Consider the following 16,549-nt stretch of genomic DNA (forward strand, 5'->3'; position numbering starts at 1 on the left):
TCTGACTCCACCCAAACCAATCCTCAGCTGCTGAAGGCGTCCTTGTAATGCCAATTAGCCATCACCTAAATACCATCACATGTGACGAGGATCAAGTAATCCTTCGAGTAAAAGACTCGTCCCTACAACAATTAGACACAAACGAGAGCTGCGCAATAAGGCCAAATCCAGCACTCTGAGATTATTCAACCCTAATTACATGCGACGTGATGTATTCACCTGATGGCTAACTCCCATCACTTAGAGTCCTACAAAGCACAAAGCAAGCAGCATTCGGACACAGGAAACTACTCAAGCAAGTCAATTCTTATAACGCAAAACTATATTATCATACAATGCTAAGCTCATACTATCAAGCATAACATAAACAGGCTATCCTACTACTGTCTACTCAATACTAGCATGCAATTCTCATAAAGCTGAAACACATATAGCAGGCACATAATGCATCCACCTAGATCCTTAGTCCTATTCTAGCATGTTGTTCTACTGAAACTGAAAATGATAATCATAACATAAACTTGTATGGGTAATTTGGGAGTACTTACTTGAGCTCGGTTGATTGCATGCACCACACTCTTTTCTCTTTTCAAAGTTCTTTCTTTCCAAAAATTATTTTCTCTTTTGCTAAAACTGTTTTCTTTTTAAGTTTCTTTTTCAAAAATTTCTTTCGAAAGTGTTTTTCTTTTGAAAACGTCATACCATTTCCTTAGTTTGAGTTCAGACACACCCGAAAGTGTGCCCGAATCCCTCAAACCAAGGCTCTGATACCAACTTGAAACGACCCAAAAATTTTTGTTTTAACATTACTAAAAACCACAACGTCGAACGTTATATAATAAAACCACGCATCGTAAGTCTCCAAAATATCATATTAAATGTATCAAATCAAACTGAAGTCAATAACATATCAAAATACCTGAATAAAACTCCCATGATAAAACAGTAACTGTGGTGGGTGCCATGCGATCATCCCGAGCTCTTTCCTCCGCTACCAGAAGTACCTGAAACCAAAACTAAAAACTATAAGCACGAAGCTTAGTGAGCTCCCCCAATCCACCACATACCATACAATAACATATAAAGCACATAGTGGCCTTGCCCACTACGTCGGACCAAAGTCCGGACTAACTTGGGCCTTGCCCCCTGCATCGGACCGAAATACGGAAACTACATCGGGCTGAAGCCCAGACTAACTGGGGCCTTACCCCTTGCATCGGACCAAATTCCGGCTAACTACATCGGGACGAAGCCCGGACTAACTGGGGTCGTGCCCCCTGCATCGGACCGAAGTCCGGCTAACTGCATCGAGCCGAAGCCCAGACTAACTGGGGCCTTGACCCCTACATCGGACCGAAGTCCGGCTAACTGCATCGGACCAGAGTCCGGACTAACTGAACATAACATAGCATAAACATATCAACTAGCATGAACACATATACTGCATACTACATCGGACCGAAGTCTGGAACACATAACACAAAAACATACTTGAATCACAAAGACATCAAGCACACTGAACTACTGCATCGTACCGAAGTCCGGAAGCTACTACTAACTAGACGGGTCGGCATTGTGGCCGTAGACCCGTTCTTACTGGAAGGAAACTCACCTGAACTGCTGAACTCGGGCGATAACCCTCTGGCTGCTAACCGACAACTCTCCGAAATGCTGCTCTTCTAGCTCCCTAAGCAACCAATACCAATAAAACTTAGTCCCAAACTGAACTCCATAAGTCAAATTGAGTCAACCTTGGTCAAGGTCAAATTCCTGGTCAAAAACGACCTTCCTGATTGACCCTACTCGTCGAGTCAACCCGTAGACTCGTCGAGTTCTTAAACTCATAAACTCTCAAAATAAGACTCAACTCGTCGAGTCACCCCAAGACTTGTCGAGTTCATCGATCTCTAAGTCCCATCCTGTCCAACTCACTGAGTCACCACTCAACTCACTGATATGTGTCTTAACTAGAAAAGGTTGGGGTTCTGCGACCAGACTCACCGAGTCCAAGAACAGACTCGTCGAGTCCAAGGCAATCTTCAACAGACTTGCCGAGTTGTTCTTCCAACTCGCCGAGTCCATGCTCATGCTCATACAACTCGCCGAGTACACCATGTGACTCGCCGAGTCTCTTTAGCTCTCAATCCATACAGTGGCTTTTCGAGCCATGCAGGGGCTCCTACCCATAGATCCACTCTTCTAAAGCCTAACCCCCACGTAAAATTGCAAAATTTACATGAAACCAAGGAGCTAAAGGCCCAAAACACTCTAAGGCTAGGGTTTTAAGACAAAAGGGCTTCACCATTAACTCATTGACTGCTGCTTTAAGACATTCTGGACCATCACAACCCTAGATTTGAAGTAGCAACCTCAGATCTAGGCCCCAAACCCGGAATAGATTTCAATCTTACCAAAATAGCCCCTAAAATCTTATTCAAGATTAGATCTAGATGCAAAAAGGGAAGGTAACAGCTTATTACCTCCAAGATGTGCCCAAACTGAAGTAGATTTTGGATCCACACCACTCTCTTGATGCAAGCCCTTTTGATCTTCAAGTTTCCTCCACTATAAACAACTTCCAAAGCTTCAATCTTCCTCCAAAGGCCTCACACACACGAGCTTAGAGTTTTCTGGTTCTCAAGGGCAACAAGGAGGCTGAGATAAGGACATACAGGTCTTTAAATAGGGTGCAACCCGCGAGATTAGGGTTTTTCTCATTCCAACACCAACTCATCGAGTCCATCTTCCGACTCGGCGAGTTGGTCACTTGACTCGCGACCCGAAACCCGCTCCGACTCGGCGAGTAAGTATACCTACTCGTCGAATCCCTTCTTCAATTTAAACTTTTAGCCCTTAACTCAAACTTCTGAAATTTGGGATGTTACAATTGTTTATTCGAATTGATTCCTTGAGGCCAAACTGAGATTGTTACATGGCATTTTATTGATTCAATATACGGATTTCGTTGAGTAAAAAGGGCATATCTTTGAGCTTCTATGGTGACGAACAACAGACCACCGAACCAAACACCCCTATTGTCATAGAAGGGTAAAATCTTAAAATAGGGCAATTATGACAATTTTTGCCCGAATGTGCGGTTTTTGTGGACATAAAAATGGACTTACCATATAACCGAATATTTTTAAAAATTTTGAGGGATTTTATGATATTAACCCTATTTTATATATATATATATATATATATATATATATATATATATATATATATATATATATATATATATATATATATGAGTTTTTTATTTTGCTTGGTTAAACCGCTTAAAATGTAATACAAAAAACAAATTAATATGTTTTTAGAACTACAAATACGTATTTTTATGTATTTAGAGATATCATAAACTTGTTTATATATATATATATATATATATATATATATATATATATATATATATATATATATATGTGTGTGTGTGTGTGTGTGTGTGTGTGTGTGTGTTTTAGAAATATTAATATGTATTTTAGAAGTACAACTATTTATTTTTACGTTTTTATAAGTATATACTATATCTATAAAATACGTATGTATAATTCTAAAAATATTTTTTTTTACATTTTAAATGTTATAATCATGCAAAAATAAACGCATATATATATATATATATATATATATATATATATATATATATATATATATATATATATATATATATATATATATAGAGAGAGAGAGAGAGAGAGAGAGGGGGGATCATTTGAGAACTCAAAGTTTCCCGAGAACCCGAGAAGTAAAGGTGGAGCATTGAATAAACAAAAAAGGATGGTCGAGATGCAACGTGGCATTCTTGTAAATAATCTGAAAACGAAAGAGGCGGTGGCATGTTATTTAAATGAGATAATGGGTATTATTGGAAATAAATACATTATTAGTTTATTACATTATATGTTAAATCTGATTTACTAAAACAAAATACAAAATATCCCAATGTCGCCTGCGATCTTCACTAAGCGATCCTCACCTTCTTCGATTCTGGTGTCGACGATTCCTCATCTCCCATAGTCGACGTCGGCGAGTTGCATCTTCAGATTGACAGATCATTGGAGATTAATGATCTACCAATATCTTTGCCGATTTCCTCGACAATCACCACATGGTTGCAATCCACCACCGCCATCCTCAATTGTCAATCTGTAGGTCAGGTTCAGATTTCAATGAGAGAAATGATCTTTTGTTTATGAACACTGATAGATTAATTACATCTTGAGGATGAATGAATGCAGGTGCTAGTATTATATTAACGGATTATTACAATTATGGATTCTTTGGTGCGAAAATCAAATTGCCAACGAAGTACACCACAGGAATCGTCGTCGCGTTTTACGTATGTAATCGTCATCGCCGGATTTCTATTTCGTTTTTGTTTTACATTTTCTCGTCAACATTTTGTGATTGATTTGAGGAAATTAGGGCAAAATTTGGTTTATTAACAGAGTTTTAGTAGAAGCAGGATTCAGTTCGGTCTATTGCTCAAAATTTTGATGATCAAGTTTTTTTTTAACCTGATGAATTGTAGTTAGCGAGTAATCCTGCTATGGTAGGTTTTAGTTATCTTAATAAGATTTTTTTGATTTGTTTGTGTGTTGGTTTAGCCTCTACATGTATGGTGAAAGAAATGGTCCCCTAAAACATACAAATAATTAAGGCTGGAATCTCAAAAAGGCTTGTTTGCCATGGGTTTGGTAAGAAACATTAATGAGCTCAAAGAATTGGCCTACTTTTTGCCATAGGCCTGTGGTATTGGAGCATTTATTTTCAGTATTACATAATGTGGTTAAAGCCATACGCACAACTATCAGCCATGTCTCTTTTATATGATTATTTAAGTTCCATATGAGTATCATTGATTTACTCTACATATTTGTCAAAAACTCAAAACATCTATACAGTTTTTTAATATTTACTTGATGTTCCAATTTTATATATTTGTCATTATTATGTGTTCTTGTAGCGTCTACGTATTCTATACTTCATGACAAAATAAATTTTCATTCTTCACATCATTACATCATTTGCTTGTGATTTACATGTGAATCATATGTAAATTGCATATTTACATGTAAATCATATGTAATTCACAAGTTATTCACATATGAATTACATATGATTCACATATAAATGACATGTAATTCACATATGAGTTACATATGAATCACAAGTGATTCACATATGAATTACATGTGATTCACATGTAGATTACAAGTAAATCACATAAGAATTACATGTGATTCACATGTGACTCACATATGAATTACATGTGACTTGCATGTAAATCACATATAGTTCACATATGATTCACTTGTGATTCACATGTAAATCACATATGAATTACACGTTATTCACATGTAAATCACAAGTGAATCATATATGAATTACATGTAATTCATGTGTAGATAACATGTAATTCACATATGAATTACATGTGATTCACAAGTAATTCACATATGAATCTTACATGATATATAAATGTGCATTTTTGTGAGTGTTCTTGCATTAATCAAGTTTATCAAATTTTCTTGCAGATTTTGAAGAAGTTGTGGAAAATATTGAAGATAAATTCAAGAAAATATGGAAATCTTGATTTGAAGAAAATATGGAAATCAATTTCTAAATTTATTGATTTTTAAAAATTTACATGTTAGAAAAATATAGTTTTTTTTTTAAAATGTAGTTTTTTTTAAATACATTTTTTTACAGAGATTATAGTTTTTTTTTTGAAAAAATACAGTTTTTTTTAAATAATCGCACATTTATTAAAAAATACATTTTTTTCTAAATTGCGGTTTTTTTTAATATATATTTTTTTAATTGCAGTTTTTTTGAAAAAATTACAGTTTTTTTGAAAAAATTACAGTTTTATTGAAAAATTGTATTTTTTTTTGAAAAAAAATACAATTTTTTTAAAAAAATACAATTTTTTTAAAAAAATACAATTTTTTTAAAAAAATTGCAGGTTTAAAAAAATGTTATTTTTTAAAAAAATCATTTTTATTTAAAAATTCATGTTTTCTGAAAAAAAAATATCTCCATTTTTTTAAAAAAATTAAAAATTATTTTTTAAAATTTTATTTATTATGTTAGTTTTTAAAACCTTTTGTTAATATTTTCAATAAAAAAAATTAAACATTAAATGAGATCGGTAAGATCAAGATCATGCTCTTAATAAGTTAATTTTGATGTAACGCTCCACTTTTAGTTCTCAGGTTTTCGGGAAACTATGAGTTCTCAACAGATTTCACCCATATAAATAAATAAATAAATATATATATATATATATATATATATATATATATATATATATATAACATTAATAAAATGTAAATACAATATTTAATTATACATTTTTTTTCATATATAAATATGATTTTTCTGCATGAATACGTATAATATGAAAACAAAATACTTATGGAGAAAGTCTAAAAAAAATCACATACTTAAGGGTAAAAACGTAAAATAACTCTAAGCTTAAGAATTTTTTTGTGGAGTTAAAATAATGGTAACCTATAAAACTTATTATCACCGGTAAAAGGGTAAACTATATATTTTTTGGAAAATATGAGGGTAAAACGGATATAAAATTCAACTTTGGAAAAACCGACAAAAACCTGAAAACTTGAGGGTTTTTATGACATTAACCTTATTTTAAGTGTGCAAACATATTTTTTTTTATGTATTTGTATGTATTTTTAACATTTTACATATTTTTTATGTAATTTTATGTGTTATTTTTTATGTATTTTGTATTCATATGTATTTTTACATATTTATATATTTTTAAAATTTTTTTATATAAATGTTTATGCATTTTTAATGTATAAATGTGTTTTTTTACGTATTTATGTGTATGTTTAAGTATTCAACATATTTTTTATGTATTTTTTATGTATTACGTATTTATATGTATTCTGATGTATTTATGTATTTTTTTTTTCTTAAAAAGTTTTTTATATAAATGTTCATGTATTTTTATGCATTTTAAAGGTATAAACGTATCGTTTTACGTATTTATATGTTTTTTTAAGTGATTTACATATTTTTGTGTATTTTTATGTATTACATATTTATATGTATTTTTACGTATTTATATATATATATATATATATATATATATATATATATATATAGTTTTTTATATAGATGTTTATATATTTTATATGTATAATCGTATTATTTTTATATATTTATGTATTTTGTTTTACTTTAAGTTGTTTTTACCAAGGTTCTAAAAAGTTCGCCATGGCGCGCCACGACTCCAAGGCTTGCACCTGCCGCCAAGCTTTGCCAAAACGCCGCCTTAACTCATATACGTGTATAAAAATGAATAATAGTTGAAAATACATATAAAAATATAAATTATATAGAAAATTGCTGACTTAAGTCACGCCTTACAAACGCCGTGACTCGCCAAGGCTTGGAAAAACTTGAGGCTTGACATTGCCGCCAAGTCTCGCCTTACGTTATTTAGAACCTTGGTTTTTACCATTTCATCTAATCCGTGCAATTTTTTCGAGTATGTCTAGATGGTTTTTCTACATACCCACATATTTTAAGTTTTTTTCATTCGATGTTTAATTTCAAGATAAGTGAATGTGAAAAACTTAAAATATGTGGGTATGTAGGAAAATCATCTAGACATAGTAGAATAAGTTGTACAAATTTGATGAAATCGTGAAGACGGCTTGAAGTAAAATACATAAATACCAAAAAAAATACAGTTATACATTTAAAATACATAAAATATATATAAACATCTACTTAAAAAAACTTGAAAGAAAAATACATATAAATAAGCAATTCATAAAAAAACATATAAAAATATGTAAAATACTTAAAAATACATATAAATATATTTATACATTTAAAATACATAAAAAAAATACATAAACATCTATATAAAATACTTTAAAAAATACATAAATATGTAATATATAAAAAAATAACACATAAAAATAAATAAATAATATGAAAAATACTTAAAAATACGTTAAAAATACATTTATAAATTTAAAATACATAAAAAAATGTAAACAGATACATATGAAAACTTAAATAAATATATAAATACGTAAAAATAGATATAAATACATAATACATAACACAAATAACACATAAAAATACATTAAAAATATGTAAAATACTTAAAAAAAACATATAAATACATAAAAAATATGTTTATACATTTAAAATACATAAAAAATATACATATAAAAACTTAAAAAATACAAAATTACGTAAAAATTGATATAAGTATCTAAAAATATATTTATACATTATATATAAGTTTTGATGAAATCTACAGAAAAGTCTCATTATTTTGGAAAAATTAACGACTTGCTCTCATGACCTGCCGAACAGGTCAAAAAGGCTAAAGTGAATAAATTAGCCGGTTTCTTGACTTTTTCTATTCAAAAAGTTAAAAAGATGGGACTTTCTGTTTAAAAAATAAAACTTAGGATTTTATTAAAAAATTTCCTAAAACATTGAGATTTTTCTGAAGATTTCTCTACTTCAATCTAACACACCAATAATCAACCAAGTTAATAAAAATAAAATAATAATAATAACATGAGAGAGAGAGAGAGAGAGATTTAAACTACACACAAAAAAGATAATAAAGTGTATGATATAAAATGCAAATCAAACAAAAAGATATATAATGGTTGGACTCTACATGGAAAGCTTACTCGTTACACCTCCAACAGTCGATCAATAGAACATAGTGAATCTTTAATGGTAGACTCGAAACCTTAAACAAGATGTCTCAGTACAATGGGATCAAACTCATACGCTCTAGCACTTACAATGGTAATCTAGTTTCTAACACTATGAGCCTTAATGCAACCTACTTAAAACATCCACTTAAATATTTAATCGAGTGTTATTTACTAGATATTTTGTCACGTTTATAATAAGATGTAAAGGCAATACCTTTTGGACTTTAAGCGACACTTTCTAGAATATCATATTTCATGCTGGACCAGTGTGATACGTTTATGAGCCTTAATGCAGCCTTCTAAAAAGTTTCGTGCTCTGGGAATTTCTTTTATTAGGCTATGGTGAGTGGTCACATCCACCCCACTGGAAAAGTGTTGTCATATATGCACCACGTCAGCTTCACACCCAACTCACCACCAAACCACTAAAGATTGGAAATGGTTACCACTCCATATCATTTATATTTTTATTTTTTTATTTTTAAAACATTAGATTAAATAAAAAAACATTATTATAACCTTAAGTAATCATTTTACTAATTACAAAATCAAATAAACATATTATTAATTATAAAAATTAAATAAACATAATTATAAATAGTTAAGGGTTTAACTTAATTCAAATAAAAATAAAAGGATAAAATAAGATTAAATGATAGAATCTTAGGGACGAAAGTTGTAACTTCAATTAAATCATATGTAATGTCCACCGGTGTCTTCTTCACCCGATTTCTGTAAAACGGGTACAACTTTCCGAAAAAGAAACAACCAATAGGAAGCTCCGTCTTCCCATTCACATCACACGCAGCCCACCGGTTTAGGGGCCGTGTTCACGCGTGGGAGAGGCTGCCACCTCAGCCCAAGACGTATGAAATGCCTCCCATACCGGGTAGCCTTAAGCTCCTCATTGAAATTTAGTCGCAAAACTCGATGAGATTGTTAGTCAAAGATGCAATTTTGGTTTGATAATCATTAACCAACATAACCCATCCTAACTAGATAAAAAACAATATATAACATATTTCCAACAACCAACACAACATGTAATGAGTTTACAGGCTCATTCATGCAAAACTAAGGCTATAAAACACATTCCATATATTATTTTGTAATTTACTTTCACTTTTCCACGAAAGACAAACCATAACCATCAACTAATATTCAAAACCCATCTCGTAACAACTCTAACACAACCTTTAAATCTACCGAGCAACATGAACGTTATTGTCATCAATGAGACAATGATGTCTATGCATCTCTATGGGGTGCTACAAGACACAAATGATGCCTATACATGTTGCCATTGTATTCACTTGTTGCTTATGCAAATTGTTTCTTGTTATGAGCTTAACTTTATACAATTGGTGCTCTCTTCTTGATGAATTACATTTAGGATAATCTTGACCCGATTAGAAGATGTAGTTCAAATTAATTTATTATTTTTTAATTTTATTACTAGATTAAGGTTTAATTTATAAATTTGTTAATCAAAAAAGGGAGCAAAGATACAAGAGATAAATGGAAGGTGCAACACCAATTTTGTGTCAAGGGTAAGGGTCGGGGAGTTCTTCACTTCGACTAGGGAGAAAAAAAGGGAAAAATATTAATTTAAAAAATTAAAAAGGAAAATGAACAAAAATTGAACTTGGACAAAACCAGCAAAAACCGGTGAAGCATAGGGACGAAAATTGTACTTTACTCTTAAAGCTATGTTTTCCATGATCTTGATAAAATCTCACCTCATTGCAACAGCCCTAAAAATCGATGACATAAATAGTACTTAATCCCATAAAGCTTGCCAAATACTGAGTAAAGCTTTCTCTGCGACACAAAGAATTCAAAAGGACGAACTCTTTACGTTGGGGTTTTGAGACACTTATATAATCAATATAGTAAAAAAAAATATCATTTACAAATTCTAGTATAAAATCATAATCAAAGAATGTTGGCCTCCCTGAAGATAATTTATAACCAATTTGTAACACTCTTCCCAATTCTATAAATTTTCTAATCCGTTACTATTAAGTATTAACAATAATCCTCTCTCCTCTAGCCTCTCTATGTCAAAGTTCCAGCTGTCTGGAGTTTGTGTCTGCAGTTGTGACCTGTGGATGTGAACCCACCATGGCCATATCCTTAGTTTTGTGAAGAAGAAAAGTCCCACATAGAATTGTCACAAAACCACAAAGCTCCGTTGCAATCTGGGCCCCACTCTGATTGTCCCAGTCCTGTCATCATGCACACCACCACAAAACCTAATCATAAAGTTTTACTAAAATGGAGGGCATTTACGTCTTTTTACATAGACAAAAGCCCATGTCCCACCAACTTTTTTGTGTGGGACAAAAACTAACAATTTGTCCTATTGACATCAATACCTGTGTCAACCTTTTTTAGGTTATTTTCGATGATGAAGATCAGGACAACCTTTTTTAGGGTTATTTTCGATGATGAAGATCAGGACGACATTTACGTCTTTTGCACAGATAAAAGTTACAATTTGGCCCCAGTCTCAGTCCAATGTATGTCAAAAGCAGTACAAGGGCGTTTGTATTGTCATGTGTAACAAAATGGAGAATCAGGAATACCTTGAACATGATTATGCTAGCGAGAATGGTGAGGGTAGTAAACATGACATAGTACACCGGAGAAACCACATTTGTATTAAACGTATCTAGTGCCTGAAAATAAATATTCCCAATTTATAAATAAACATCAAGATTTCATAAAACCAATCAAAGATTTTCAACTAGAGTATGCACTATAATAACAATTTTTAATTCGACAAACGTGCGTACCTTGTTCAAATAGTTTAGTTGCATAAGACAGAAAGCAAGAAGTAGCAAGGTGAAAAACCATGTTTCGAAGTATATGAACTGATTATGTCCTGAAAACGATAGCTTAATGGCAATCCCCACTGCTTTCACACACATAACCTACATTTTAAAACCCTAATGAGAGCACGAAAAAAAAAATAAAAAAGATAAACAAAAAACAAACCGTTAATGAGCCCATAAGAGAGCAGATTCCAACATATATCACTAGATGTGTGTGCCCATAACGTGGCTCATAATGGTAAATGAGTATCCCAACAACAACCACTACAATGGAAGCATAGACCAAAAAACCTGTTTACACCAATCAAAAAAATGACCATTTTATCCTTACAATCCATTAAGTCATTATGTCAAGATTAAGTAAAAAAAAAAAGAGTGATTATATAGTTGTCAAGATTAAGTGCTTAACCCTTTAAGCATACCTGGCTCAGTTGCGAAATACCACACTTGTTTGACTGAACTAATTAGTGTCTCGTGTGGAGCATGTAACACAATCGTGGTGGACCCCACTAAGCAGAGTGCACACCCTACAACACCAAATATATGCATTCGTTCATCCAAAAAGTAATGGGCTAACACTGCACTGCATTCATTACATAAAAACACATAAAAATGTCATCTTTGCATCAACCAAAGCCTTCTCATAATCTCTTAAAAAATATCCAAATTGCAGAAGCTCTTATCATTTGCAAAAAACTAACCTGACAATTATGCTTAGAGCTCCCAAAGGGGTAACAAGAATAGCAGGGGCAAATGCATATGCTGCAAAGTTTGCTATTTCGCCTAAAATCACTGCAATTTCATAGAATCTCATATTGTCATTCGACTTCAAAAAAGACATGATTTTATTAAAAGATTAATGTATTTAGAGAGAAATGAAAGACAATTGGGATTAAATCAGTACTTACTGCTAATCATCCCAACCCACCACATTGGTTGCTTCAAGTATGAGTGGCCTCCTGAACCTGAAACAGATTCCCTATTTCAATGAGTTTTTTTATATTCTAAAATGTATTCAATTTCATTTTACATTAAGCAAAATTAAGTAATTTTTTGATTGAATGAATATTAAACATCTACTCTTAACATATATGGTATTAGGATTTGATATTTAGTTATTTACCTACAGAAAGATTAAACTAGGGTTTCGGATTAACAATGATTCGTGATCAAGGATGTGCAACTTATTCAATATAAGATAAATTCCATTTATAATTTTATATACACCTGTATACAAACACAATAGTCTAAAAAAGAACAAGAACAAGAATGGAACCTGCTCTGGTTCCTGAAGCACCAGCTTTCATGAGACCTTTTTTCTTGATAATAAAGCTAGACCCAATAAATATACTTGATGCAAGAGCAAGAATAAGTCCATGGATATTATCAGATGATATTTCCTCCATTAAAAATGGAGAAAATATCAAATAACAAAATTCAGTCCAGGAAGTGAGAGTGCGAGAGAGATTACTTGATTGATTCTGCCCTAAACCCCAAAATTTGCACGATAATATAAAAATACCCTCGATTCAAAAGAATTTAAAAAACCCTACTCTCTCTGTATTTCTGTACTCAATCAAACTCAAATCAATCATAAACACCTCACCTTTTCGGTGTATTGGCCAAAAGGTAGGTTGAAGAAAGATCTTTTTCTATAACACAATGTGTAATATAACTCACCACCGGTTTTAAAAGAATGGCTTTTTAAAAAGATTTCAACTTTTTAAAGCCTTTAAATACCAATAATGGAAAATAATATACAAACATGATGGGGTGTGTGTGTATGTACGTTTGTACATCAATATGTATCTCCCTTTACCTCTAGGTGTACGCCGTATCTCTGTCTCTCCTACAATCTATTCCATTTTGAGAGAAGAGCGTAGGGTTTTGGGGTAGAAGGGGAACAGAGAATGGGAAGCAACAAAACCAGTTTCGGTTACTTGTCGAGCGTGGTGAGCCTGGAAAAATAAAAATGAAATATAATAATATAAAATCAACTCTCGCCACAGAATATCTGTCCAAAGATCCCGCTTTAATTGGATTTCAATTTCTACCCACTAAAATATATTAGTCGTTATTTAATGGGTAAATTACATTTTCATTTCTCAAGGTTTGGTGCTTTTGATTTTTTTTTTTTTACAAAAAGTAAAAGCAATTTTGTTAAAATAGCAATCATGTTGGTTTTAGGATCATATATGATTTTATTATTAAAAAAATGATTTTAACAAAATAGCAATCATGTTGATGTTAAGATCATATTATCTTATGATTTTATTACAACATAGTTTTCAAAACATGTTCCAGAGTTTCCCAAAATCATAAGTCCAAAACATGATAATGTGTATGGTCACACCGTTGTTTTCCCGCGATCTTCTGAAGTACCTGAAACATAACCCCAAAATTGTAAGTCGATGCTTAGTGAGTTCCCCAAAGTACCAACACAATACACACTCATAAAAATAACAGTAAACAGCATGCATACAGAGCCTTCAGTCTGACTGGAACGCCCCACCAGCCTACAATCTATCTGGTACGCTCACGAAACCTTCAACATGACTGGTACGCCTCACCGGGCCTTCAGCTTATCTGGAACGTTCTTCGGGCCTTCGTCCTGACCGGTACGCCCCACCGGCCTGCAGTCTATCTGGGACGCCCTGGGTCTCTTGGCCTTGAGCACATAGCAGGACTGCCTCAACCCAACATACCATCACATATCAACATATATCATATCAAACCCTAGCTAACATATATAAAGACAGTCATACATATATAACAGATCACTAGGCATAGCATAGCATCATCCTAAATATCAGGAAGCAAATCTAACAGATCACTGCAGCATACAATCACAAGATAAATCAGAATAGCATGTAACATCCATAAAATTCATGAAAATTTAAACTTTTCAAGCATTCAAAAACCATTATTTATTACAAAATGTTTCCAAAATAGTTTCATATCAGAGTATCCCAGAAATCAAAATCATAAAATATGAGGAGGTGCACGATCAAGCCTTCGCCTTCCTGCGATCATCTAAAGTACCTGAAATCAAATCCAAAATTGTAAGCCCGGAGCTTAGTGAGTTCCCCCAAAATATCAATGTCATACAAACCATAATCATATCATAACAAACAGCATGCATATAGAGTCTACAGTATGATTGGACCGCCCTTACCGGGCCTTCAGTATATCTGGCCCACTCTCAGAACCTTCAGCATGTCTGGTCCGCCCTATCGGGCCTTCAGCCTGTCTAGACCGTTCTCCGGGCCTTCGTCCTGACTAGTATGCCCCATTAGGCTTGCAGTCTACCCGGGTCGCCCTGGGTATGTTGGCCTACAGCACAAAGCAGGTCTGCCTCAAGCCACCCTCAAGCATACAATCAACATATAGATAACAAATGCTAGCATATACAAACAGTCAGACCGATCTAACAGATCACTAATCATAGCATCATCCAATAAACCAAGATACCGACCTAACAGGTCACTAAACATAGCATCATCCTATATACCAGGTTACCAACCTAATAGGTCACTAAGCATATCATCATGCGATAACCAAAATAACAATCCAAAAGGGCTGGCATTGGTGCCTTCGACCCTATCAGTATAATGAGGAAAACTCACATTTCAATGTCGAACTGAACTGAAAAGATCAAACTCCCGAAACACGGCTCCAAACTCAAACACCTACAACCACCATTGATCCAATCCCATAAATTTCAAATTACCAAAATACCCTCAGAAATCAAACTGGTCAACCATTGGTCAAAGTCAAAGTCAACGTACAAGGTCAACGGTCCATGTTGACCTAACTCGTTGAGTGCAACTTACAGACTCGTCGAGTTCCTTCAAAACTTAGAAAACCACGAAAGCCTGAGTCAACTCGCTGAGTTACCAAGTAACTCATCAAGTCCATGCAGCATCCAGAATATCAAGAAAACCCTAACCAACTCGTCGAGTTATCTCACTAACTCGCCGAGTTCACGCAGAATCCAGAAAGCGGGAAGCTCTCATCCAACTCGTCGAGTTGACTATGCAACTCGCTGAGTTCCTTCAGTCTTTTTCTCATCCAGACGCTTTTAAGCGAAACCAATGCTCAAAACTGTAGATCTAGCCTCCTAAGGTGTAGTTACCACGTAAAGTTGCTTACTTTACGTGCATGCAAGGCCTGAAGAGGTTTAAATACCCCCAAAATATCCTTAGGAAGAGGTTTAGGGCATAGAGAAAGGCCAAAGCTTGCTAAAGTCGAGAACTTTATGTCTATGAGGGCCTAGAGGAGTCCATATTTGAACTCCTCACTTCAAAACGTGCTCAATACCATAAATGCCTCAAGAATAAGCTAGAATGACCTTAAACTCTTGAATGAAGAGATCTAACAAGAGAATGATCAAGATAATGACTTTTTACCTTCAAATGAATGTCAAAATGAAGTAGATGCTAGATCTACAAGCTCCTTCTCATTCCAAGCTTCTCAATCTTCAAGTCTCTTCAAGAAATGCACCAAACACAAACTTTTAGCCTCACACACACTCGAATAGCATGTTAACTCGATTAGGGTTTGCTTCTAGACATGAAAGGTGGTAAGGAGGTTGGAGGGGAGGACTTAAGGTCCTTTAAATAGGGAGCAAACCCTAAAAATTAGGGTTTTCATGTCCAGCCTCAACTCGTCGAGTTGAGTCCTCCAACTCGTCAAGTAGGTTCTAGAATCCATGCGGCTTTATCAGTTTCTACACGACGAGTTGGGGCAGCCAACTCATGGAGTAGGTCTATAATTATGAATATAAAAGATTTAAAATTTATACATGGGAGTCGGGATGTTACAAATCCAAAGGGGCGAGCCTTGGTGCCTTCGACCCAAAAGTACAGTGAGGAAACTCACCTTGCAAAATCCGAAAAGATAGCAGAAAAAAATATCATTTCACGAGTCCATTCTACAAATCACCTATACACAGGGAAAGTCCCAACCTTAGGCTTCATA

General features: G+C 33.5%; 1 protein-coding gene across 2 annotated transcripts; it reads right to left on the reverse strand.

Moving 5' to 3' along the window:
• Positions 1 to 10,568: 10,568 nt before the first annotated feature.
• On the reverse strand, positions 10,569 to 13,545 carry LOC145060552 (putative magnesium transporter NIPA1). Of its 2 annotated transcripts, none has more exons than XM_079008199.1 (8): positions 13,389 to 13,545; positions 12,478 to 12,534; positions 12,271 to 12,361; positions 11,992 to 12,152; positions 11,733 to 11,860; positions 11,531 to 11,668; positions 11,321 to 11,413; positions 10,569 to 10,960 (listed from the first exon to the last, which is right to left on the reverse strand). In XM_079008199.1, exons 2-8 carry the CDS (start codon positions 12,500 to 12,502, stop codon positions 10,796 to 10,798), a joined length of 801 nt encoding a protein of 266 aa, XP_078864325.1. In that variant the 5' UTR covers positions 12,503 to 12,534; positions 13,389 to 13,545; the 3' UTR covers positions 10,569 to 10,795. The 2 variants fall into 2 exon arrangements, with proteins under 2 accessions (XP_078864325.1, XP_078864324.1); XM_079008198.1 differs by having other exon boundaries at positions 12,846 to 13,545.
• Between the last annotated feature and the right edge of the window lie 3,004 nt (positions 13,546 to 16,549).

Source organism: Lactuca serriola, chromosome 6 (assembly GCF_051521515.1).
Source record: "Lactuca serriola cultivar US96UC23 chromosome 6, Lser_US96UC23_V15, whole genome shotgun sequence".
Taxonomy (NCBI): domain Eukaryota; kingdom Viridiplantae; phylum Streptophyta; class Magnoliopsida; order Asterales; family Asteraceae; genus Lactuca; species Lactuca serriola.

What these genes read in the sequence shown, in the direction of transcription:
- LOC145060552 (XM_079008198.1), bottom strand. Translation starts at nt 12,975, where the DNA reads ATGGAGGAAATATCATCTGATAATATCCATGGACTTATTCTTGCTCTT. An exon ending in GTATTTCGCAACTGAGCCAG is followed by an intron (nt 11,861 to 11,991) that starts GTATGCTTAAAG and finishes TGGTGTAAACAG; the next exon opens with GTTTTTTGGTCTATGCTTCC. An exon ending in CTAGCATAATCATGTTCAAG is followed by an intron (nt 10,961 to 11,320) that starts GTATTCCTGATT and finishes GCATGATGACAG; the next exon opens with GACTGGGACAATCAGAGTGG.